This window comes from Trachemys scripta, chromosome 6 (genome assembly GCF_013100865.1).
Source record: "Trachemys scripta elegans isolate TJP31775 chromosome 6, CAS_Tse_1.0, whole genome shotgun sequence".
Classification (NCBI taxonomy): Eukaryota; Metazoa; Chordata; order Testudines; family Emydidae; genus Trachemys; species Trachemys scripta.
Window position 1 is genome coordinate 53864432 of NC_048303.1, and position 25574 is coordinate 53890005.

At 42.8% G+C, this 25574-nt stretch overlaps 1 protein-coding gene and 1 long non-coding RNA gene across 2 annotated transcripts in view; one reads left to right on the top strand and one right to left on the bottom strand.

Moving 5' to 3' along the window:
• Window positions 1–5691, bottom strand: part of LOC117878749 — a 35627-nt gene extending 29936 nt beyond the window's left edge. The window contains exons 1-2 of the long non-coding RNA XR_004646072.1: window positions 5631–5691; window positions 4456–4609 (exon numbers count right to left, since the gene is read on the bottom strand). This is a non-coding gene — a long non-coding RNA (uncharacterized LOC117878749). The remainder of the gene's footprint in view (window positions 1–4455; window positions 4610–5630) is intronic.
• Window positions 1–25574, top strand: part of ADGRV1 (adhesion G protein-coupled receptor V1) — a 438752-nt gene that overhangs the window by 109932 nt on the left and 303246 nt on the right. The window contains exons 42-51 of the mRNA XM_034773174.1: window positions 5232–5370; window positions 14337–14478; window positions 15642–15904; window positions 18687–18862; window positions 20700–20824; window positions 21842–22008; window positions 22106–22249; window positions 22697–22804; window positions 24201–24453; window positions 25173–25295. Of these exons, the coding sequence (XP_034629065.1) occupies window positions 5232–5370; window positions 14337–14478; window positions 15642–15904; window positions 18687–18862; window positions 20700–20824; window positions 21842–22008; window positions 22106–22249; window positions 22697–22804; window positions 24201–24453; window positions 25173–25295 (1640 nt within the window). The remainder of the gene's footprint in view (window positions 1–5231; window positions 5371–14336; window positions 14479–15641; window positions 15905–18686; window positions 18863–20699; window positions 20825–21841; window positions 22009–22105; window positions 22250–22696; window positions 22805–24200; window positions 24454–25172; window positions 25296–25574) is intronic.

Sequence of the window (25574 nt, forward strand, 5' to 3'; positions counted from 1 at the left end):
GATTTTAAAGGGTTTTGTGGTAAAGGCAATGTTTGGATTGCATTTACTTTTTGTTGCACTGGGGTTTTACCCCATTTTGTTAGGGTGAGGCCCAAGAAAGAGACACGATTGGCCATTAGCTGTGCCTTGACCGAATTGCACTTTAATCCTGCTTTTTTTAGGATTTGTAGGAGCTTGTTAAGCTTTTCTAAAAGCTTTTTTTTAGTCTGTGTTGCTAAACACAGATTATTTATATATTAAAATAAAACAATTGGTTTGGAAAATTGCGACAGTACCCGCCTTATTTGCGTATGGAATAAAGCTGGAGAATTTTATATCCCTGGGGTAAATGTGTTTAGGAATATTGGACTTTTTGGAAACAAAATGCAAAATGGTACTGTGAAATGTGTGCCAATGATAATGTTTAAAAGCTGTTTACTGATGTTAAGGACAGTAAACTTACACAGCCTTTGGATTAAAGAACTTGATTAGATTTGGCACTTTGGCCACCGTAGGGGCACAAATGGGTGTTACCTGATTTAGGCATTTATAATTTAATTTTGAGATGCCAAGAACCATTTGGTTTTTTTACAGGCCAAATAGGGCTTTTTGTGTTAATAAAGACTTGATAGTTTTTTTTATGTATGGGTTTGCTAATTTTATTAATACAAAGGTCTGAACCTTTTTTAGGTGACTTATTTGTACTTTAATGGGTATAGGATACTGGTACCTACGGAATTTAGGAACATTTTGGCCTAACCCTGTTTTGTTTTTTTTTTTAATTTTTAGTGGGATTAGCTTGTGGTTTTTGAACTATTGCATTGGAGATAATTTTGGATGAGCAGGGTTAACTTTTTATAAAACCTTAATGTTTTATACTTAAAACATTTTTACACTGACACAGGACATTTTTTTAGTCCGTTAAAATTTGGTGTAGCAGGGTGTTTTACTGGTACACCAGGTGATACCAGTATACACCAAGGGGGTGTAGAGGGTTCACAACATTTTAGGGACCTAGCCAATGTTAATGATTGCCCAAATGTTAATAAATGTTCACCCAAAGGGGCTGGATTTTTTGATTTATATGGTGCCAATGTAACATTGGTGGTTGTATTTTTTGTTGTTGTAACCTAGAGATTACTACACCACAGGCGCTAACTACCCATGTTACTTGTGACACCGCATTTTTTAGTTTTTGAACAATTACAGTTTTTTTTAAAGGCATTTTGTTTTTACTATTGGGGTGGTCACTAATAAAGGAGAGGCTATTTTTCCCCTTTTGCTTTGTTTATTATTTTTTACTTTACTACTTGCTTTTTTTATGATGACACTTAACTTTGCGTTTTGTGGTGCCACCCTGAGACTTACTTTTTTTTCTGCAGACTGCTGGTAGCTTTTGCACTGCTAATTTTTTTTTTTTTTTTTTTTTTACTTTTTCTGTGGCTTTTTAGACCCAATTTTTAACTTTGCTTCTAAAGGTACCGTATTAGCCTGAGCTAACTTTTTTGCCCTACTTTTAGTAATTGGTCCTGCAGATTTTTTATTTTTGTCGGTTCCACCATGCCAACAGTGTGGGAACCTTTTTTTTATTTTGTTAACACATTTTTTAACACATTTTTTAACTTTTTATTTTTTTTTAACAGCCGACCACAATTTGATTTATAGCCGTTCAGCAATTTTAAACTGGCATTTAAAGTTTGCTGGGCTTTTTTGAGTAACTTTAATTTTTTTATTGAATTTTTTTTAGCGAACTATAAGCTACGAGCAGACATTTAACAGCTATTTTTTTTACCAGTTTAGCCTTTTTTTTGCTTTGTATTTATATTAAATACATTACTTACAAAACCCCATGGATTACAATGTTTAGATAGTATTTTGCTATTTTTTAGCTGTTTTAAACCTTTTTCATGTTCCTGAATGTATTTTTTGGCAAAGTTTTGTAAAGCCATACTGCTGGCAACTCCAACAGACTTTACTTTTGCCCTTACTTTACTTTTAACACTTTTAATACAAAATACAGAATTTATTTTAATTTTACAACTTTACTAGCTTTTTAATAACTAGAATAAATACTTCGTTGGTTTACTTTGATACGGAGGGCGTTCCTTCACAGAAACAACAGGAAATAATACTCTAAACTGTTTTTTTACCTAGTTTAATAAGTCCCAAGTAGAGGGGTGGGGGCGTTTCCCTCTTTTTCCTTGATGGCTTGTAGCTGATCGACAGGTTTTTTTTTTCCTGTTGGGACCTGCCAAACAGCTGGGGATACTGAGGCAGATGGATTAGAGGTGCAGCCCGGGACTGAAGAACTATACAAATTCTGAGTTATTGCGGCCTTTTGGCGGCAATTAATACATAGATTTACTAACTTTCCCACCACCACTTAGTGTGGGTCATCGGGCCTGATGCTACTGCTTATATTTTATTGGTACCATTTGTTACAACTTTAACCTTTAACAAAGCCCCTTAAACGCGCGTATTACATTAAATAACATTACTATTACTTTATTTTGCAAGATTGAATTTAAGACTTATAAGTTAAAACTTTAAGTTAAACCACAATACAGAACGGAAATACTGGGCTTGCTGCCAAGCCACAGCCACAGGAAATCAAGTTTTTGTGCTTTTAAGAGTGAGTTAGGAAGAGACACAAATCTTGCTCTCTAACTCCCTGTAACTATAATTTTTTACTTATGTTTTAGATGAGATTTTCAGGGGTTTAAGAATGCCTGGAATTTCTGAAAATTCCTGTCGCACACTTCTCGAGACTCTTGGCTGGCTCACCAGCCTGTAGCCTGATTTAGGGTGTACTGATAATATTAATTTGTATAATATAGGAATTAATTAATTAATTTATTTGTATTCGATTTTAATAATAATATTGATAATAATTATTATTAATATTAATATGGGTTTTAGGCTTGCCAATTTGTTTGATTAGAAGATTAAAGTTTTTGTTCTGAATTAAGCTTTACAGAATTTATAAACAACCCTCGGGGGTATGACAGGAAGCTTACAATGAGACAGATATAGTTTTAAAGACTTTTTATTAAAATTAATAATAGTAAGTAAATGGTAAAATACCTAGAGTTACAAAGTTACAATTACATTACTGCTATTTAAAAGATACATGTGATAATATAGTATTACATGCAACAAAGCTTTGGTTAACATACTTACACCCTTCCTTGATAACCTGGTAGTAAGAGACACAGGACCCGCCTTGCGGTTTAGGTTTTTTAATTTTTGAGTGAGGGATGCAGTGCTTAGAAAATGCTAAGCGCTATCAAAGCTGACTAGGGTTTAATTGACTAACTTAAACTTAAATTAAAACCTAATAAACAAACTAAGAATAAAATTTAGGGAAACCAGGCTTAGCCTAGTTACCTTGAAGTTTAAAAAGAACAAGTATAGCCTACAAATAGTAGCAGTTATTGTAGATAGATAGAGTGGAGGAAGTAAATGAGAATAGAGTAAAGTGAGAATGGAGATGGTGAAAAATGGAGATGGAGTAAAGTAAGAACAGAGATACTTTATTAAGGTGGGTTACCTTTTTTATAGGGCAAATGCCAGACCTCCTTTCTTTTATGCCCAAATTTTATTCCTCACCCACAGAAATGTTAGGGTAGACTTACCCCATAGGCTAGTATGTATGTGCGTATTAATGACAGGTATGTATGCACATCAGTTTTTTGTGGTGTACTTATTAAGTTTGTGAAAAAAAAACCCTATGCCATTTTCATTGTCTATTGATTTAGATAAACGGTCATAAACTTAGGCAAGGGTACTCATTTATTTAGGTAACACGCTATAGGTTAACTTTGCTTTTTAAGTAAAAGGTTTTAATATAGATATGCTAACTTTGCCTTAGCTTAACATACAGGATATAGCCTGTAGGTTTTTTGCATTACAGCCAAACTTACTTTAATATAAATTTATAAACCTATTACAATAAACCAAATACTTAAACTATAAGAAAAGATGTATATATACTAACAAGCAAGTTAGCCCTATAAGCTACTATATATATATATATATATATATATATTTTTTTTTTGGTGCAGCTAACCCCATTTCTGCACCAACTTGAATAAATGGGGTTTGAGGAATATGATCTTCCTCTCCAAATTATATTCAGGCTGTTTGGTTCCAGCACAACTCTTCTGTAGTCACTATTCCACTCATAATATCTGCTGGATCTCCACACCCTTACGTAGGTGTTCCTTTCACTGTATACACGTAAGCAAGGACTGTAACATAATCAGTATAACTGGAGTCAGAGGTCCCATTGTCCTAGAGGGATTGTTACTGACGAGACACCAGTGAAACAGGAAACATGGAGTTAGGCTGGAAACAAATCAGTCACATGGACAGAGCAGTCCACAGGTTTAATAAAGTTTCACTTGTTCTATTTAAATTGCATTCAGTTTTTTACTTTGTGAATGAAACAAAGACAATGGCCGTTTCCCCTCCTACCTCCAATATTCTTCTTTCTGCTGACTCATACAGACCCAGCATTGAGACTGCATCCATTGGGAGGGGTGGGGGGCAGCAACTTCTGTGTAGACACTCCTCCTGTCCTTGTGCTGGTCACTGTGCAAAAGACCCTCCACAATGGGCTGAATTCCACCTTTAAAGTAAAAGACAATATAAAAAGTTACATTAGACATACTATTTAAAGAATAAATCGGTCTTTCTCATATGAAAATATACTGAGTCATTTCAAAATGTGATTGTTACAATGACCTGACTTTATATTTTGTACCCAAACAACTATGTTAAAAGAATATTCTTAAGGTTGCAAAGTCAAGGACTCAAAACTTAGAAAATGCCTGTGCCACCTTAGTTCACACCCCTGTGTGTAATCATTGTGATATTCTTTAGTTATATGATTACACACCATTTATTTTTTAATATATGGATGGCAGTGGATATATATGTGTACATAATTCAGAAACAGGCAAACATTGCTTAGTAGAGGATTGCATTAGCAATTTACCAAGAACCTGAGGTATGTAGCTAACTTAGTCACTGCTCTTTTTAATGTAAAAATGACAAATGACAAATCTCATCTCTGCATCTAATGCATACTGAAAACTGCAAACTTACAATGGGTGGGAAGGAGGCAAGTTGTGATCACTGATCTGAATGACTAAGAATTGTGCACTCTATGTTAAATTTGGTGCTCTCTTCTGATCACTGCTGTTGCATACTACCATATAAGAGAGGATTCTTCTTGCTTTTTATTTTAGTTTTGAAATAGATGAAATCCATGGGAGTCTGACATTAGTAGCATACCGGAACAGAGGCTCTTCTGGCAACGTATCTTTGTTTTTCTATGCCCAGAATCTAGAAGCAAAACTGGGACTGGATTTTAATGTGACTTCCAGGGTAAGAAGCAAACACAAAGTACAGTACTATTCATTTCTCAAGTCTCCTTAGTATTGAAAATGCAATTATTCTCAATTGGCACAGTCATGCAAGGTGCTGAACTAGATATTCATTGAGGAGTCCGGTGGCACCTTAAAGACTAACAGATTTATTTGGGCATAAGCTTTCATGAGTAAAAAAAACCCACTTCTTCAGATGCATGGAGTGAAAATTACAGATACAGGTATAAATATACTGGCACGTGAAGAGAAGGGAGTTACCTTACAAGTGGAGAACCAGTGTTGACAAGGCCACTTGCAGCTGTACAGCGCTGTGAGTTAAACCTGTCTTCGTACAGCTGAGTAGGGAAAGCGCTGCAGTCTGTCCACACTGCCAGCTGCCAGCACACTGTCGTGGCCACATTTGCAGCATTTGCAGCGGCATTGGGAGTGGTGCATTATGGGCAGCTATCCCAGCGTTCAAGTGGCTGCAACGTGCTTTTCAAAAGGGGTGGGGTGGGGTGGAGTGTGACAGGAAGCGTGGGGGGAGAGAGAGTGGATTTTTGGAGTGCGGACACTGTGTCAGCACCCTGCCTTGCAAGTTCCGACCCCTCTCCCTCCTCCATCCCTCTCTCACTCACTGAAAGCAAACAGAGCTGTTTGTTTTTATCCTCACAGACCAGATAAGCAGCCACTCGCCTAAACGGACCCCAGTCCCCCTCCTTTTCCCCCCCGCTCATCGCCTCCTTCTTCAAGCAAACATTAGCTGTGGGTGTTCCAAAGGGAGACCCCCTGCCTGCCTCTACTCATTCACAGCAAATAGTAGCTGTGTTTGTTTTTTTGATACGCAGCTCTGGGAGCCCGGAGTTCACAACAAAACAAAGAGAGGCATCACAACAAAACAAGGAGAGGAAGCTTCACTTAAAAGGATTATGGGGAGTTTCTGGAGGTCAATCACTGCGGAATAAGGTTACTCCCCATTTACACTGGAGCACCAGTGTCTCAGCCACTCCGCAGCAGCTGTTATTCCTCTCGGGGAGGTTGAGTACCTGCAATGCTGTAGCCACGGAGATACAGGGTATGTCTACACTACGGGATTAATCCGAATTTAGATAATTCGGATTTGAAAAACAGGTTGTATAAAGTCGAAATGGATGCGGCCACACTAAGCACATTACTTCGGTGGTGTGCGTCCAAGTACTGGGGCTAGCGTCGATTTCTGCACCGTTGCACTGTGGGTAGCAATTCCATAGCTATCCCATAGTTCCCGCAGTCTCCCGCGCCCATTGGGATTGTGGGTTAAGATCCCAGTGCCTGATGGGACAAAAAACATCGTCGCAGGTGGTTCTGGGTACAGCCTCACCTCCTCCCTCCCTCCCTCCCTGCATGAAAGCAACGGACGGCAGACAACCATTTTCGCGCCTTTTTTCCTGGGTGGGTGAACACTGCAGACTCCATACCACGGCAAGCATGGAGCCCGCTGAGCTCAAGACAGCAGTCATGAATATTGTAAACACCTCGCGCGTTCTCGTGGAGTTTATGCTCAGCCAGGACCAGAAAAACGAGGCGAGGAGGCAGCGGCGGCGGCAGCGCAGCGACAAGCATGATGAGGACATGGACACGGACACGGATACAGAATTCAGTGAAACCACGGGCCCCGGAGCTTTGGAGATCATGTTGTTAATGGGGCAGATTCTATCCATGGAACGCCGATTCTGGGCAAGGGAAACAAGCACAGACTGGTGGGACCGCATAGTGTTGCAGGTCTGGGACGATTCCCAGTGGCTGCGGAACTTTCGCATGCGTAAGGGCACTTTCATGGAACTTTGTGACTTGCTGTCCCCTGCCCTGAAACGCCAGAATACCAAGATGAGAGCAGCCCTCACAGTTGAGAAGCGCGTGGCGATAGCCCTGTGGAAGCTTGCAACGCCAGACAGCTACCGGTCAGTCGGGAATCAATTTGGAGTGGGCAAATCTACTGTGGGGGCTGCTGTGATGCAAGTAGCCAAAGCAATCACTCAGGTGCTGCTACGAAAGTTTGTGACTCTGGGAAATGTGCAGGCTATAGTGGATGGTTTTGCTGCAATGGGATTCCCTAACTGTGGTGGGGCAATAGACGGAACCCATATCCCTATCTTGGCACCGGAGCACCAAGCCACCGAGTACATAAACCGCAAGGGGTACTTTTCAATGGTGCTGCAAGCACTTGTGGATCACAAGGGACGTTTCACCAACATCAACGCGGGCTGGGCGGGAAGGGTTCATGACGCTCGCGTCTTCAGGAACACTACTCTGTTTAAAGGGCTGCAGCAAGGGACTTACTTTCCGGACCAGAAAATAACCGTTGGGGATGTTGAAATGCCCATAGTTATTCTTGGGGACCCAGCCTACCCCTTAATGCCATGGCTTATGAAGCCGTACACAGGCAGCCTGGACAGGAGTCAGGAGCTGTTTAACTACAGGCTAAGCAAGTGCAGAATGGTGGTAGAATGTGCATTTGGCCGTTTAAAAGGTCGCTGGCGTTCATTATTGACTCGCTCTGACCTCAGCCAAAGAAATCTCCCCATTGTTATTTCTGCTTGCTGTGTGCTCCACAATCTCTGTGAAAGTAAGGGGGAGACCTTTATGGTGGGGTGGGAGGCTGAGGCAAACCGCCTGGCTGCTGATTACGCGCAGCCAGACACCAGGGCGATTAGAAGAGCACACCATGAAGCGCTGTGCATCAGAGAAGCTTTAAAAACCAGTTTCATGGCTGGCCAGGGTACAGTGTGAAATATCTGTTTGTTTCTCCTTCATGAAAACCCGCCCCCTTTATTGACTGATTTTCTGTAAGGAACCCACCCTGCCCCTTCCCCCAGCTTTCTTTCAAACCAAATAAAGTCACTATCATTTAAAAATCATTTATTCTTTATTAATAGATTAGAAAACGAGGGAGGGAACCCGGGTGGTATTTGGGAGGAGGATTGCTGGGAAGGAAAAAGCCACAAAGAAAAGCGTAAAAAAATGACAGCCTTTTGCTTGGGCTGTCTACTGGGGTGGAATGGGAAGGTGTACGGAGCCTCCCCCCCCCCGCGTTCTTACACGTCTGGGTGAGGAGGATACGGAACATGGGGAGGGGGGAGGGTGGAACAGGGGCTGAAGCGGCAGTCTGTTTTCCAGCAGCCGTTCCTGAACCTCCACCAGACGCCGGAGCAGCCCCAGCGTTGCATCCTTCATCCTCTGGTCTTCCTGCCGCCACCTCTCATCTCGAGTGTCTCTCCTCTCCTCACGTTGGTCCCTCCTCTCCTCACGTTGGTCCCTCCTCTCCTCACGTTCACTGACTTCTTTCCTATACTTTGAAACTGTTTCCTTCCACTCATTCACATGAGCTCTGTCACTGCGGCTGGATTCCATAATTTCAGAAAACATCTCGTCTCGCGTTTTCTTCTTACGACGCCTTATCTGTGATAACCTTCGGGATGGAGGGGGGAGGCTTGAGGAATTTGCAGCTGCTGTAGGGAGGGGAAAAAAGAGAGAATTGTTTTAAAAGCTACATTTTGCAGAACAATGCTTATACTCTTTCACGGTGACCAACACTGTTCACATTACATAGCACGTGTGATTTCTGTGCAAGGTCGCATTTTGCCTCTTAATGCTGAGTGCCTGTGGCTTTGCTGCTAGAGATCACAGGTCTGGGCAACAGAATTCGGCTTGCATGCGGCCATGGTAAGCTTCTGCCCTCCTTTCCCACATACCAAGCATAGCTTGTAGAGTGCTGCAGAAGCCTGGCCAATCTAAGCCAGTTGTGGGGGGGGCAGTGTGGGGGGGCTTGTCTGGGCCCCTTCAGGCAAGTAGAGTGCTGCGGTTTTTCTGTTAACATTCAGCAGCACCAGAAAACAAACTAACCCCCCCCCCCTCTCACCATGAATTCTCTGGGATTATCGCTGTACCCCTCCCCCCCACCGCGTGGCTGGTATCAGGGAAGATCCCTGCCAGCACCCAAACGCCCCCCCCCCCCCGCCGCCGCCGCCCCCCTCCCGCCATGAATTCTCTGGGATGATCACGGTACCCCTCCCCCCACCGTGTGGCTGGTAACAGGGAAGATCCCTGCTAGCCTAATGCGAAAAGCTCTGGGCCAATTCCCCCCCTGCGCTTGGCTAACTTCAGGGAAGGATTTCTTTTCAGACACAGGCAAACAGCCGAATAGGAACTGCCACCTCTGTCCCCTTAATTAAGTTCCCGTATTTCAACCAGGTTACCAGGAGTGATATCACACTCCTGAGGATTACACAACAAGATAAAGAACGGATGTTGCTTGAAAGCCAGCAAATACCGGGACCATACGCTGCCAGGCTTTGTCAGGCAATGATACCAGATTACTTGCTGCAAGCATGGCGTGGTCAAGTGTCCTACCATGGAGGAGGCAATAAGGATGCACTGCCCAGAAACCTTCTGGCAAGGCTTTCGGAGTACCTCCAGGAGAGCTTCATGGAGATGTCCCTGGAGGATTTCCGCTCCATCCCCATACACGTTAACAGACTTTTCCAGTAGCTACAGACTTTTCCAGTAGCTGAACTGACCGCGAATGCAAAGTCAGGCAAAGTAATCATTAAAAACCGTTTGCTTTTAAAACAAGTTTTATATTTTAAAAGGTAAACTCACCTGAGGTCCCTTCCATGGGGTCAGAGTCTTGGGTACTGGCTTGGGAGGCTTGGGAGGGTACTTCAGTCAGGGTGATAAAAAGATCCTGGCTGTTGGGGAGAATGGAGTGCTGTGTGCTCTCTGCAAGCTCATCCTCCTCCTCCTCCTCCTCCTCCTCTACCCCATCGGCAGAATCCTCAGGCGTCGCTGATGAGACTATCCCCGACCCAGAATCCACGAACACAGGTGGGGTAGTGGTGGCAGCCCCCCCTAGAATTGCATGCAGCTCGGCGTAGAAGCGGCATGTCCGCGGCTCTGACCCGGAGCGACCGTTTGCCTCCTTTGTTTTTTGATAGGCTTGTCTGAGCTCCTTGACTTTCACGCGGCACTGATCTGAGTCCCTATTGTGGCCTCTCTCCATCATGCCCTTGGAGATTTTTTCAAAAGTTTTTGCATTTCGTCTTTTAGAACGAAGTTCTGCAAGCACTGGATCCTCTCCCCATACAACGATCAGATCCAGTATCTCCCTCACGGTCCATGCCGGTGCTCTTTTTCGATTATCAGCCTGCATGGTTACCTGTGCTGATAAGCTATCTGTGGTCACCTGTGCTCTCCACGCTGGGCAAACAGGAAATGGAATTCAAATGTTCGCGGGGCTTTTCCTGTCTACCTGGCCAGTGCATCCGAGTTTAGATTGCTGTCCAGAGCGGTCACAATGATGCACTGCACTGTGGGATAGCTCCCGGAGGCCAATACCATCGAATTGCGGCCACACTAACCCTAATTCGAATTGCTAAAATCGATTTTGGCACTACTCCGCTCGTCAGGGTGGAGTACAGAAATCGATTTAAAGGGCCCTTTACATCGAAATAAATAGCGTCGTTGTGTGGACGGTTGCAGGGTTAATTCGGATTAAAGCTGATAAATCCGAATTAAAGTCGGAGTGTAGACCAGGCCACAGTGTTGCAAATGCCTTGCCAGTGTGGATGGGGAGTGAGTTACAGTGCTGGGGGTGGTTTTATTCCGCTGTAACTCTCAAGACTAACCAAGGCCTTAGTCAGGGTGGATGTGGTCCACTCCCAATAATTGATAAGGAGGTGTCAATACCAAGAGAAGGAAAATTGCTTTTGTAGTGAGCCAGCCACTCTCAGTCTCTGTTCTAGCCCAAATTAATGGTGTTAAATTTGCAAATTAATTGTAGCTCTGCAGTTTCTCTTTGAAGTCTGTTTTTGAAGTTTTTTTGTTGAAGGATGGCTACTTTTAAATCTGTAACTGAATGTCCAGGGAGATTGAAGTGTCTCCTACTGGCTTTTGTATGTTACCATTCCTGATGTCTGATTTGTGTCCATTTATTCTTTTCCATAGAGACTATCTGGTTTGGTCAATGTACATGGCAGAGGGGAATTGCTAGCACGTGATAGCATATATCACATTAGTAGATGTGCAGGTGAATGAGCCCCGATGGCGTGGCTGATGTGGTTGGGTCCTCTGATGGTGCCACTAGAGTAGATATGGGGACAGAGTACGCAATGGGGTTTGTTACAGGGATTGGTTCCTGGGTTAGTGATTCTGTGGTGTGTAGGGTGACCAGATTACCAGCATAAAATATCGGGACGGGGGCGGAGCAAAAAAAGGGGGGGCGGAGCAAAAAAGGGGGGGGGACAGAGCAAAAAAAAAAGTTTTAAGGGGCCTGGGGCATTAGCAGGCCCCGCGTGCTGCCCTCCCCACAGAGCCTCCCGCCCCCTGGCCCGCCACGGGCATATGCGGGGCGCAGTGGGTCTGGGCGGGGGCAGCACGGAGCGGGCAGGAGCCGGGGGGGGGGTCGGCGGGGGCCGAATCCCTGCTGCTGCCGGGGAGCCCCGCGCCTCTCCCTGCCGCTCGCGGCTGCGGCTCCTTCCCGGCGGGAGGGAGAGTAGGCACGGGGGACGCGCGCCGCATGTGCCCGGGGCAGCGGGAGGCGCGTCCCGCTGGGAAGGAGCCGCAGCAGCGAGCGGCAGGGAGAGGCGCGGGGCTCCCCAGCAGCAGCGGGGATTCGTCCCAGGCCCCCGCACCGCCCACCTGGCCCCTGCCCGCTCCGCGCTGCCCCCCGACCGGACCCACCGCGCTGCCCCGCGGGCTGCAGGGCTGGAGCAGCCTCCAGGCTGCACTCCCGGCCCCGGGTGCAGCAGCCCAGGCAGAAGCCCTCTGGCGCGGCGGGGGGGGGGCTCACAGCTGAGACCCCCTGTCTCCCTCCGTTGCCAGCCCCCCTTTGCCCACCCAGTGCCCGGGTGCTGGAGCTGACTCACCAGCTCCAGGATCCAGGCACCGCCGCCACCCCCTCCCTCCAGGCTTGCACCGCCATGCTGCAAGCCTGGGAGGGAGGAGGAATGCTGGGGAAGAGGCAGGGCCAGGGCGGGGATTTGGGGAGGGAGCCAATGGGGGAAGGAGAGGGCGGAGCCGGAGCGAGGGGGGCCCGAGCGCCAGAGCGGAAGGGAAAATTTCTTCTTTGTCCAGTGTCCCAACCAAACATTGGTCGGGACGTGGGACAAAGAAGCAAATATCGGGACAGTCCCGATAAAATCAGGACGTCTGGTCACCCTAGTGGTGTGGTGTGTAATTGCTGGTGAGTATTTGCTTCAGGTTGGGGGGTGTCTGTAAGCGAGGACTGGCCTGCCTCCCAAGGTCTGTGAGAGTGAGGGATCGTTTTCCAGGATAGGTTGCAGATTGTTGATGATGTGCTGGAGAGGTTTTAGCTGGGGGCCGTATGTGATAGCCAGGAGTGTTCTGTTATTTTCCGTGTTGGGCCCGTCCTGTAGTAGGTTACTTCTGGGTACCCAGCTTGCTCTGTTAATCTGTTTCTTCAATTCTCCTGGTGTGTATTATAGTTTTAAGAATGCTTGATAAAGACCTTGTAGGTGTTTGTCTCTGTCTGAGGGATTGGAGCAAATTCGGTTGTATCTTAGGGCTTGGCTGTAGACAATGGATCGTGTGATGTGTCCTGGATGGAAGCTGGAGGCACGTAGGTAAGTATAGCGGTCAGTAGGTTTCCGGTAGGGTGGTGTTTATGTGACTATCACTTATTTGCACTGTAGTATCCAGGAAGTGGATCTCTCGTGTGGACTGCTCAAGGGCCTCCTTCCCATGGGTCCATATGATGAAGATGTCATCAGTGTAGCACAAGTAGAGGAGGGGTGCTAGGGGACGAGAGCTGAGGAAGCGTTGTTCTAAGTCAGCCATAAAAATGTTGGCATACTGTGGGGCCTTGCGGGTTCCCATAGCAGTGCTGCTGACTTGAAGGTATAAGTTGTCCCCAAATCTGAAATGGTTGTGGGTGAGGACAAAGTCACAAAGCTCAGCCACCAGGTGTACTGTTCCCTCACCAGGGATACTGTTCCTGGCAGCTTGTAGTCCATCCTCATGTGGAATATTGGTGTAAAGAGCTTCTACATCCATAGTGGCCAGGATGGTGTTTTCAGGAAGATCACCAATGCATTGTAGTTTCCTCAGGAAGTCGGTGGTGTCTCAAAGATAGCTAGGAGTGCTGGTAGCGTAGGGTCTGAGGAGAGAGTCCAAATAGCCAGATAATCTTGCTGTAAGAGTGCCAATGCCTGAGATAATGGAGTTTCCAAGATTTCCTAATTTATGGATCTTGGGTATCAGATAGAATACCCATGGCAATTTTCCCTCTTTTGGTATTGACACCTCCTCATCAATTTGGGAGTGGATCACATCCACCCTGACTGAATTGGCCTTGTCAACAGTGGTTCTCCACTTGTAAGGTAACTCCCTTTTCTTCATGTGCCAGTATATTTATGCCTGTATCTGTAATTTTCACTCCATGCATCTGAAGAAGTGGGTTTTTTTACACAGGAAAATATATGCCCAAATAAATCTGTTAGTCTTTAAGGTGCCACTGGACTCCTCGTTGTTTTTGTGGATACAGACTAACACTGCTACCCCTCTGATACTAGATATTCATCTTAAATAGTGTGTTTTCTAAACCAGAAATTATAGGAAAACCGGATTATATCCTTTTTTATAAATCATCTAAATAATCCAAGTTCTAAAATTTTATACTTAATTTTTTCCAAACAAAGGTTACATACAAAATCTATGTCGTTCATATTTGGAAGCCATTTTTCTTAAAATATCCTTTACAACAGGCGCCTTTAAAAAGTTGCTTCAATGAAATGTGCTTATTGGCCCTGATTCTGCTGAATGTCCTCAATTCCTGTTTTAGCCAAATTACAATAGACACTCAGAATTTGGTCCTTTGTTTGCATTTTTCTTCCATTTTTTAAGAACTCTGTAGGCCAGAGTTGCAAAATCTTACATACTTGTTCATGTTACATACTTGTTAAGATAATGTCTTTTATGTTTCACTACCAGACTCTCTCTTTTGCTGATGGAGAAAGGTATAAATACATTGATGTCATGATTTTTGATGATGATATTCCTGAAGGTGATGAGAAATTCCAGTTAATTTTAACAAATCCCTCCTTGGGGCTGGAACTAGGAGAGAACACAACAGGTAAAACAGACTTATTCTTGATACTCTAGGTCTTTGTTATTGTTGTACTACAGCTGTTTTCATTTCTTTATTCCTGAGGAATCATTGTATTCTTGAAACCATCATTTACCTATTATGGATGACTTCATATTTTTGATGAAGATTCTGAAACCTGTAATGAAATTTATCTAACTGCTAAGATTCTATTTAAAATAAAGCAAGACTTATATAGAAATTGAGTTTTGTGAGGAACCGTGCTGTTTGTACAACATGGCGGTTATGATTTTTTGCAATATTTAGAGCTACATTTATGTCTGCCTCTTGAGTAACTAATGTGCCTCTTCTCTAAGTGTTGTAAGATGTGATATGTAGGATAATAGCATAGAAAGAATATTCTTTTTCAATCGAATAGGTATAGGCTTGATTTTTTTTTCCCCTTTGGCAATCTATACTTTATTCTGGGTGTAGTCGCATAAGTGTTACTAATTATGACTAAAGGCAGAAGAATCTTGCTTTTCATTACTAGAAATTTTGGAAGCTTAATAAATTAAAAATTTGCAGAATGGGCATAATTCCTTTTGTCTAAATCAATAATAGTTACAGGAACTGTCTTATATTAGTACAAAATTCAGTCTCTTTAAATCTCTTTATGATATGTGGTATGAATAGAAGAGGTACTTTGCTATATATTCTCTGCAAGTTTTGATGGTACAGAAACTCTCATGCTCTCATGTAAAGCTCTGGTGCAGCAAGGTATTCAAGCATGTGCCTGAGTTTAAGCATGTGAGCAGTCCCATTGAAGACAATGGGGACAGCTTTTTTGCTTAAAGGTGGTCTGGAGTCTATTCATATGTTTAAAGTTAGGCATGCAATTAATTACTTTGTTGAATTGAAATCTCAATGAGACTATGCATATTATACATATATTATAGGAAAAAGGGCCACATTCTCCTCATTCCTCATGCATATATATGCATTGATAAAATTAAATATATACATATCATATTAAATTAAGTTAAACTGGTGTATATAAAATGGAGAATATGGTCTTTTTTGGATAGACATATAAAAAGTCTCTCTCTCTCTCTCTCTCTCTCTATTATTGTTGTTGTTGTTATTATTATTACCCTAGTTGTATTGTGGACATTAAAAGTAATATATTTCCACTATTTCTTTTTCAAAAGCCACAGTTACCATCCTTGCCAGTGATGATGGTCATGGAGTTTTGTCATTCAATAACAGCGATCACTTTTTCCTAAGGGAGCAGTCAGCTCTCCACTTGATGGAAAGTGTTGCTGTACTGTACATAATTAGAGAACCTCCCCAGGGTATATTTGGCACTGTGACTGTTCAGTATCTTGTGAGAGAAATAAATTCTTCAACTGCATCAGTGGATCTGACCCCTTCACAAGGATATATCATGCTGGAAGAGGGAGTCAGATTCAAGGTAATATGCAGGTGGTTATTACAATGTAAGAGAAATAGGTTTGTTTCAGCTACCTGAGAAGCATACAGAGATGTCCATGTTTTATGTTAGACCTGATTTCCTGTTGTATTTTGTTTTATTTTTTGTTATTGTAGGAATGAGATATCAAAGATTGTGAATATGTCAATATGCTATGTGAAAATGTAGAGAAATGAAATATTCTAACACTAATTTCTATGTAGTCATTTAATCCCATTACTTTTGGAATATTTATGCCTTTTTGCAGCAGTTCAGATAAATAGCAAACAATATAATGCATAGGATACATTTAAAGAAACTGAGGAACAATTTCCATGTATATACTTGGCACATGGCTATGTTTCTATTCTGAAATTTGCATCTTACATACAATCTACCTGAATAATAGAGCTAAAATATAATACAATATTTCATTCTTTATAGTGAGAATACTTTAATTTCTCTCAGTTGTACAGAATACATTACTGGGAGTGCAAGAAAATGTGGCAGTAATTAATGTTTCTCAAACAACAAAAATGTAAATTCTGGGTAGAAGAGGACCTAGTCCCTGGGGGCGGGGGCGGGGGAGGTTGCCCCCACTCAAAAAAAGTCAACCTAGAAAATGGATGATCTTGTTGTTGAACTAGTTTTCTATTGATTTTTATTCATTTAGGGTGAAATTCTGGCCCCTTTGAAGTCAATGGGTATTTTGCCATTCCCCTCAATGAAGTGAGGATTTCACTTTTATTGTCTAAATAAAACACCTATAATAAAAGCCCATATGTACTGTGCAATAAGTACTAAAAATATACTCAGATGAAAGTGGTCCTTCATAAAAATTCACATGGCCTAAGACATCCAACTGACCAAAACAAAACCTCAAAAGAACAGAAAATAAAATAATGTTCAACCAAAAGCCTGGCTGAGGGAAGAGAAAAGGTCTTGTGAATCTGAAGTTTTCTATGTGGATTCAGTCATGGGGAGCAAGTTTGTATGATGTGTGGGTTTTAGAGCTATTCAGGAAATGTTTTTTGTTCCCGTGAATGATAAAAAAAGGTTTCATTCATCAACATTGTTCTTCTAAAGTTTTCAGCTTTTTGTCAAAAACCTGTAAACCCCAAAACTGTTTTATTGTCTGAAAAAATTGCTTTCATTTTTAAAATGAGACATTGCTTTTTCATTAGAACAGAAATTTCAGCATTTTGAATGAAACATTTTGACCAGCTCTAGTGGGGTTTTATTTAATAAAATTGTCACCACTCTTGGACGATTTTCAGGGACTAGTAGAGCTTAACTGATGGAGAGCCTGGAATATGGGCAATGAAAGTCAAAATACATAAATCTTAAATGGGTCCTACACCATGGAGAGCTTTAGCACAAGCTCTTTGAATTGCATTTGGAATTGAATTAGTAGCCAGTGTAGCACAGATGTTATGTGGAAACATTAACCCAGCCTACTCAGAAGTTGGAGACTCATAAAAGTACACCCCAAATATTGTAGAAATTTTACCGGGCGCAAGCAAAGACATGGATACCTATGACAAGGTCTGTATCTGAAAGGTCACAGGCTCCTGGTTAGCTGTAGATACATTGCTGTTATCTGTATAACTGCAAGCAGCAAAACTGTATGTATCTGTATATCTATTGCTTGCATATGATATTGGAAAAGGATGGTGCTTATGCACAATTGAAGGTAAAAGTACTACAATACTCTCCTGTTCCTCTGTGTTACCATTTACCAACCTGGAAGGCAGGCCTTCCTCAGAGGGGTCCCACTCAATCCAGTGACAGGTGGAGCAGAAAAGAGCAGCAGGAGTGGAGAAAGTTTAATGACTTCAGATACATTCCTTCCCTCCACTCTCTGAGTTCGTAAACACACAGTGCAAATATGCCCCTGTACTTTTAGTGAAGCAGCTAATTGCCAGCTTTCTCTTTCTGCTTCTTGGGATCTATACTGTAGATATCAGATCAGCAAACATGTACTAAACAGGGCTGTAGGTTCAGGCAGTCCACTCATGCCCTCTGTTCCTCTGGCCCTTAGCTTACTTGCAATAATATTATTTATTTGTATTACCGTAGTGCCCAGGAGGAGGCCCAGTCACAGACCAGGACCCCATTGTGCTTGTTGCAGTAACAAACAGAGAACAAAAAGACAGTGCCTGCCCCAAAGAGCCACCTTTATATTCACTGGGTATAAAGCTGTCTGGTCAGTGGGAAAGAGGGATGGGGGGTGGGGAGACAGAACAAGAAAGGAAAATAAATATAAAAGAAGTTGGGGGTTTTGTTTGCTTTAAAGAAAGAAATAGAAAGGGAAGAGGTGTGTTCATCTGCTAAGCCTTCAAAGGGACACTCCGGAAGAAAAAGGTTAGAATTCACTACTCTAGTTTAATTCCCAGCCCCCTCTCCTTGCTGGCACGGTTTCTGTATTGTCCAGTTTCAGGAACTGCTATTTGACTCCCATCCTGATGTACACTTTAAGCACTGAAAGCACAGGAATATCAGCAGCTGGTGAAGTTGGTATGTCTTAGGCCTGCTCTACACTGGGGCGGGGGGGTCAATCTATGTTATGTACATGAATAACGTAGTTGAAGTCAACATACTTAGATTTACTACCGCGGTGTCTTCATAGTGGTGAGTCAACTGTTGACGCTCCCCCGTCGACTCTGCCGGCGCCTCTTGCACTGGCGGAGTACAGGAGTCCACGGGAGACCACTCAGGGGTTGATTTATCTGGCGGGTAGTATAGACATACCCTTAGTGACTTCATGTACTTGTTTTGCTCTCAGACTCTGCACATTTCTGCCATACTAGATGAAGAACCAGAAATGGATGAACATTTTATTGTCACTCTCTTCAGCCCAATGGGAGGAGCCAGACTTGGCACAAGAGTGGAAACTATGATCACGGTGTTACAGAACCAAGCCCCATTGGGGCTTTTTAGTGTCTATCCAGTTATAAATAGGTACAGTACACTAATTCAGTTATAAAGAGGGTAATTATTCATATTCTGTAGACAAGATAATTCTCTGTATCTTTCTTTGGTGGACCTGTTTAAAAGAAAACAAGGTAATGAGCAATCCACAGTTTTAGGTAATTGAAAATCTTTTAAAATGTCTGGTGTCTGTTAAATAACAATGCTTCTAGAACAGAAGATTAAAAATAAACTATTCTTCACCAGAATATAGAGCATTGACACTTAAAAAAAAAATTGGACCCAGAGCTGGCCTAACTGAGTTTTTAGATTCAGATTGTTCTCTTGCTACTGCTACTTTATAGTTTTAACCATATAACTCGTATCTTTATTATGTATCTAAATTGTTCTTTGAGTGTGTTATGTGAAGAAAGAGTCAGCATATAGATTAACTTCCTTTTCAACTGTTCTTTAACAGCATATTTATAATCAGATACACAAAATTACTATGTTAAAAGAACATTATTCAAATTGCAAAGTCAAAGGAACAACTCAAAAGTTAAGAAATGTAAGATTTAGTCTCACCTATTCAGAATCCCTGTCTTGATCTTCTCCCCTTCCACCCCAACTCCCAGTCTCCTGGCTCAGCCAATCCCAGGCCCCTCCATCCCCGTGTCCTCATTTGATCTCTCTCCCTGCTGCCCTGGCCTCCAGTTGCACCCATCCCCACCCACATTTTCCATCGCTATCGGGTCTCAGTTACTCTTCTGCATTCCTTCTCTAATTTCAGTTCTTCCCCCACCTTCCAGCCCCCAGTGTTTTTTCTCAGTCTGGTCAAGTTCCTTTCCCACTGCTCCAAACTCATCCGATCTGTCTTGCTGCCCTACCTGGGCCTCCTGTACCCTTAACCCATGTTTTCCGTCCCCACTGTCTCACCTGCTTCACCCTGCACCTCCTGATTCTCAGTCCCAATATCCTTGTCCAGCCTGTCCCAGTTTCCCCTACTCTGGCTCCTCATCTTATTTCAGTCTCCCTTGCAGCCCCAGTCTCCCCACTCCATGCCAGCCAGGCCGCAGTTCCAATTTCCACTCCTCCAAGCTCCTTGTCCCAATCAGCTTCCCTTTTCTCTTGTCCCCTCTGCATTTGAATCAGGCAACTTCCTCCTCCATGCTGCCCTAGCCAAGCAGTGAGTGGTCACTGAGCATACAGGAGAGACAGGCTCCCTGCTCTCAGTGCAGGTGCCCAGACCCAAGAAAGCCCACCAGAGCCCAGAACTGCAGTTGCATCAAACGTCCTGCTCTTTCCTGGATGGAGCTTGCCCAGTGCAAATGGAATCTTTGGAGAACTCAGCTGATAATCCAGGTCTCTGATGATCATGTGAGAACTGCAGTCTTTCAAAGGCTTATAATTTGGTCAAACTTGGGCCAATTTTTATGGGGATTGCAAAAGGCACATCCTGACACAAATGCCACCAGTATGCCAAATTTCAAATCCTTGAGCCAAAGTGTAGAGGTGATTGAGTCAAAGAAAAGATCACCAGAATTTTTAACATGGGTAAAATATGTTTCATTTCATTCCTAGAAATGGCTGAACAATTTAGCTGAAATTTTCCAAAACACTCAGCCTGACAGACATGTAAACCTTTATCCCAAATGATTAAAGTTTGCCCAACTTATAAGCAGCTGAAACCAGGGTCTTATAATGGGAAGTATTGGACAACCTTGATAGTGGTGCTACCAGCAGCCCCACCTGTAAGGAACCCAGCTGCTAGCGATTTCTTTCCATCACTATTGTTTATTCTACCACTGAAGCTGTACCATGTAAATTATGTTTTTCAGAACGCCAATTCATACATTGTTTTCTTTATTTTTGCAATTCTCACATTTAGGACAAGTTCCCTGATAATTGAAGAAGCCAACAGTACTGTTTATTTGAAAGTATCCCGAAGTAATGGGCTCAATATGTCTGTGAGTGTGGAGTGGGAGACCCTGTCCAATACTGCATTTGGCATAAGTAAGTTCTTTTCTCAATGAATGTTACTTTTATTAAAAGTTAACAACAATAAACTGGCCAAGGAGGCAGAGAGGCTAGTTTTGAAATGTAAATCCGTTTTTCAGAGTTGATAAAATAAACTCCTGCATTAAAAGATTTCTAAGATTCAGTAGAGCAAGTCCACTGACTGTCACTTCTGTCAGAGTTGAGAGACTTCTGAAATCTCCCCTACCTCACATCAGTTTATATGGACCAGTATTATCACTAGACTTCTCTTAAATAAGACATGGTCATAGTAGTATTCTTGTAGCACCCACAATATACAAAAGTACTGTCCATACAGTTACGATGCCTGTCTGTGTCTGAAAGAGCTTATATTATAAAGCCTCAGTCCTGGCACATGCTCAATTTTAGGCAGTGTGAGTAAATCCATTGGAGTCCCATATGACTAGTCACAGTGCCTAAAGATAAGCACTTATGTAAATCTTTGCAGGATTGAGGCCTAAATAACTTCAGTGGGGCTACTCATATGAGCAAAGATACCCACATAACAGTTGGCAGGATTGGGGTCCAAGCTTTCGTTTTTGTAATTTAATTCTGACAACACATTCAAAATATCCAAGTTAAACAGATCTGTACATTATGCAAGTCTTTCCAAGTCTGACTTCTGTCTCATCTTGGTGGTGATTGGGGAAAAAAATCTTTTGTATGTTTTTGTTTGGCTTTTCCATTAGCTTGCTTTATTTTGATCCTAGCTGAATTCCAATATGACCCATTAAGAACTACATTCTGTCCACCAAAGATTCCCTGTATGACTTACTTGTGTGTTGAGAATACATATTACAAAAACATTCATCTGTTGAGTTCTCATTGTTTTAACCTCTGGATGCATTTACGCTAATAAAATGCAAGCTCTGAGTGATGTCAGCAGTGTTATTCCTCCTGGCATTAGGTCTGAATTTAGCTTGTGAAATCAAAGATAAGATTGGAAACCCCCTCATGTATACTCTAGTAACCAGTATTTTTAATGTATTGCAGAGGGTGGTATCAGTGTGCTGTCTGTCTTACAAAGTTTTGTGGAAGAGTCAGTATCTAGCTGGTGTTTCTTTACATCAGGAGAGTCTTTATATGGTGTTCTGTTGCGGACCTCCCCAGCTAGCTTTTCTTCTGTCTACCAATGGAGAGGAGTTTTTGTTCCCATTGAGGTAAATGTTTTTATTTTAATCCATTTTGCATGGATGGTACAAATTGATTTGTAAAGTCCAGTTAACTCATCAACTTTCTTTATGATTCTCCTCTCAGGACTTCAGTATACGGAATCCTCAGAGTTGTGTGACATTTCACATCAATGGTGCTGCCTTTCTAGTGATTACTCATGGAGGAACCAAACAGGAATCTTCCAATAATCGTGTGTATACATTCACACCTGGACTCAGGGTACTACTGGTAAGACTTCTACCTTATTTTAGAGGCTTTAGAAAAAAACATTCCTGGGAGGCCAATTTAGTATTGAGCTCCAGCACAGTACTTGTGCTCTGCAATGACATAAAATATGGCTTTTTATAAGATGTTCATATACTCTAGTGTCAGGATCTTACTTTTTATGAATTTAATGAATGAAATTAAATTCTGGTAACATTGAATTAAAATCAGCTGGTGCAGCACTATTTACTTAAAAGGAGTTTTACTTGTTTATGCCAGAGCTTGTCTATAAAGTTTTCATGACATTTTCATGTGGAAATTATTGAACAGTCAGATCTGTGTAATCATGGAACTTTTTTGATGTTTTAACACAGTTTTGTTAAATAACATTCCTCCATTAGGCAAATTAGCCATATATGAAGAACTTGAATCACTTCCCAAAGTTTTCCTGTCCTTGTGCCTTCTTTACAGATACAGACTCTCTCAGTTCCAGAAACCACAGATGTAAAACACTTCACTATCAACAGAAAAGATTATTTAATTATTGCAAGTCATACAACTGACTCCAAATCCATACAGGTTGGAATGATCTCCCCTTTTCATTTTTAATATGTGTGCAGTATACATTTAGCTCTGATTAGAAATTCCTAAATGGCAATCAGTATAATGGTATTTAAGTACTATTGACTTGTGTAGCGGGGTGTCGACTCACTGCTGCGGTGCCTCCTGCTGGTCGTCCTGGGAATTAGCTCTGTCCACTCAGAAGCGCCCTCTGCAGGCTGGTGTCTCGCTTGCCGCTGGCCCTGGTGTCCCTCCTGGACCCTGGTGCCCCTTCTCTTGGGGTTCTGCCCCCTGCAGTATCCTGCGGTCTCGCTGGGTCTCCCCTCCCAGGGAACGTCCAACCCCCTATCCCCACCTCGCCTCAGTCTTTGGCTACTGCCAGTCACCGTCTAGCCCCGCTCACTGGGGTGGACTGCAGTATAATTGCCACTCATCACTGGCAAGGAAGGTTTGGACTTGCTGCCTCTGCCTACCCTTGGGCTGCCCCTCTGCAATCCCAGTACCTTTTCTGGGCCTTTAAAAAGGCCTGCAGCCTGGGGGTTTTCCAGGCTGGAGCTTCCCAGCTCCTCTGGCCTTTCCCCAGCCCTGCTCCACTCTAGGTACTCTGTTCAGCTCCCCAGCAGCCAGGCCCCTCTCCCTCAATAGCTAGAGAGAGTCTCTCTCTGTTTAGCTTCTGGCCCCAGCCCTCTTATAAGGGCCAGCTGGGCCCTGATTAAGCTGCCCAAAGCTGTAGTCAGCGACTCACTCAGCTTCTCACAGCTGTTCTCACTCCCTTTCCTTGCTGCAACCCTCTCCAGGGCTGCTTTTAACTCCTTCAGGGCTGGAGCGGGGTGACCACCCCGCTACAACTTGCTACCCTAAATTCTACAGGAAGCTGAATAAAAATGAAGTTTACAGACTGATTTGGGTTTACCAGTATTGTCTGCATGAACTTATACAAATATACTAGATGTGAATCATTATTAGAAATCCTCCTACTTTGAAAGTTATGTCATTTAGTACTTGTGCTAAGGGGAAGTAGGCAGCCTTAGAGACAGAAGTTCTCATCTTCAGAACAGATAAACCTGCATGCAGCTTCTTTATACCACCCTACCACTGTACCTCAACCTTCATGTGGAGGAACCATCTTTAGATGTAAGTGGTAGCTCAGTGTCCAAGCCCATTCCATTTTTCACCTTCTGGCTGAGGCGACCACCAAGAGGACCCCGGGTGGGGGTGATTTTGCAATGCAGATGCTTGTCTACTAGGAACTGGAAGGAGAAAACCAACTGAATTCACTGAGCAGCCATTAGATGTTAATGATTCAGAGGATAATTAAAATAATCTAAAGTCTTCAGCATGACATCTGATTTCTGTTAGCACAATCTGACTGTACTTAGATCTAAAGAAAAAAAATATTTATCATTTCCCATAGGTTTTCCAGTGGAATGATGGCCTTTTTGTATTGCATCATCAACTCCCAATTTATGGAGCTCTGCACATGGCCCTATTTCCCAGAGGGGGTTTTATGTACCTAGCAGTTTCTCTGTCGAATTCCAGCCAACACCCCCTTCTGTACCAATGGTCAGATAACGAGTTTCAAAAACTTCATCAAGTGCCAGTAAATGGAATAACACATATGGAGGCTTTGACTTCTGGGTCTGATATCTATTTACTAGTTGCAAAAGGTATGTTGCATGATACAAGAACGTGAGTTTATGCTGGTCTGTCTGCTGGGAAAGACACTTGGCTCAGCAGTGTATACAGGGATTTAAGCTTGAGAGGAGAGAGGCCACACTTTTTCATGAAAATTTTATCCGGGACAATCTGTTTTATTTATTGGACAGATAGAAGTGTTGCATCCGTTTTCAAGTATGTGCAGAATAAGTGAAGTGTTGATTTCCAACATACACTTTTCCCAGGAACATTGAGGGTTATTAAATCCTTTCTATTGGTTGCTGTTAGCATCCTCTGCAACATATGTCCTGAGCAGAATTCATGGAACAGCAGTGGAGATGATTGTTATGCCAGAATGTAATCCATTAGGCAGTCCTGCTTTCCTAACACACCCTTCTGTGTCTGGTGAAAAGGCTTATAGTACACTTCCCACTTAACTATGCATTGTCTTGCATTTGTCATTTTGTGCCTCAACAACCTTAACATTCCGAGGTGTGTGGGTGTGCATACATAGAAGCTATTAAATGATCAACATTTGCCAACCGTTGTCCCAGTTACCATAGATATCTCTTGTCCTAAGCATAGAGGAATATGTGGTAATCTGGCTCTCTACATGGTAAGATCTGGTAAACGCAGACATTTTGATGTGAACCAGCATTGCAGGTGTTTAATTATTGGTCAGATTCATTGTGGAGTCAAGCTTGAGATTTATTCCCTTTCCCCTTTGCAGAATCCAGTAATTCAAGTGAAGTTTTTGTCTGGGAGACAGGACAATCTTCCTTCAGGCATTTTCAGTCCCTTTCTTCTAGCGCGATAAACAAAATCCACACCTTCGTGCCTCCTTCAGGTTTAGGTAAGTTTTAGGTGACTACAGTCCTTGTTCCAATAGTAGCTTTTACGCTCGTGGTAGGACCTTACTGAAAATAGTGCTAAGACAGTGTGGTAGCTGCATGTCAGTCCATCATTCTTCTGGTGATGTGAATCCGCACCAAACAAATTACCATGACACACAGAAAGGATGGAAGACCTTGCAGCTCAAAATAGCAAAAATACTCCAGAAGTAAGGCAATGTTGCAAATATATAAACATCATTACTCTGGTGGTGATGCAGCAGATTTAATTAAGGTCTTCG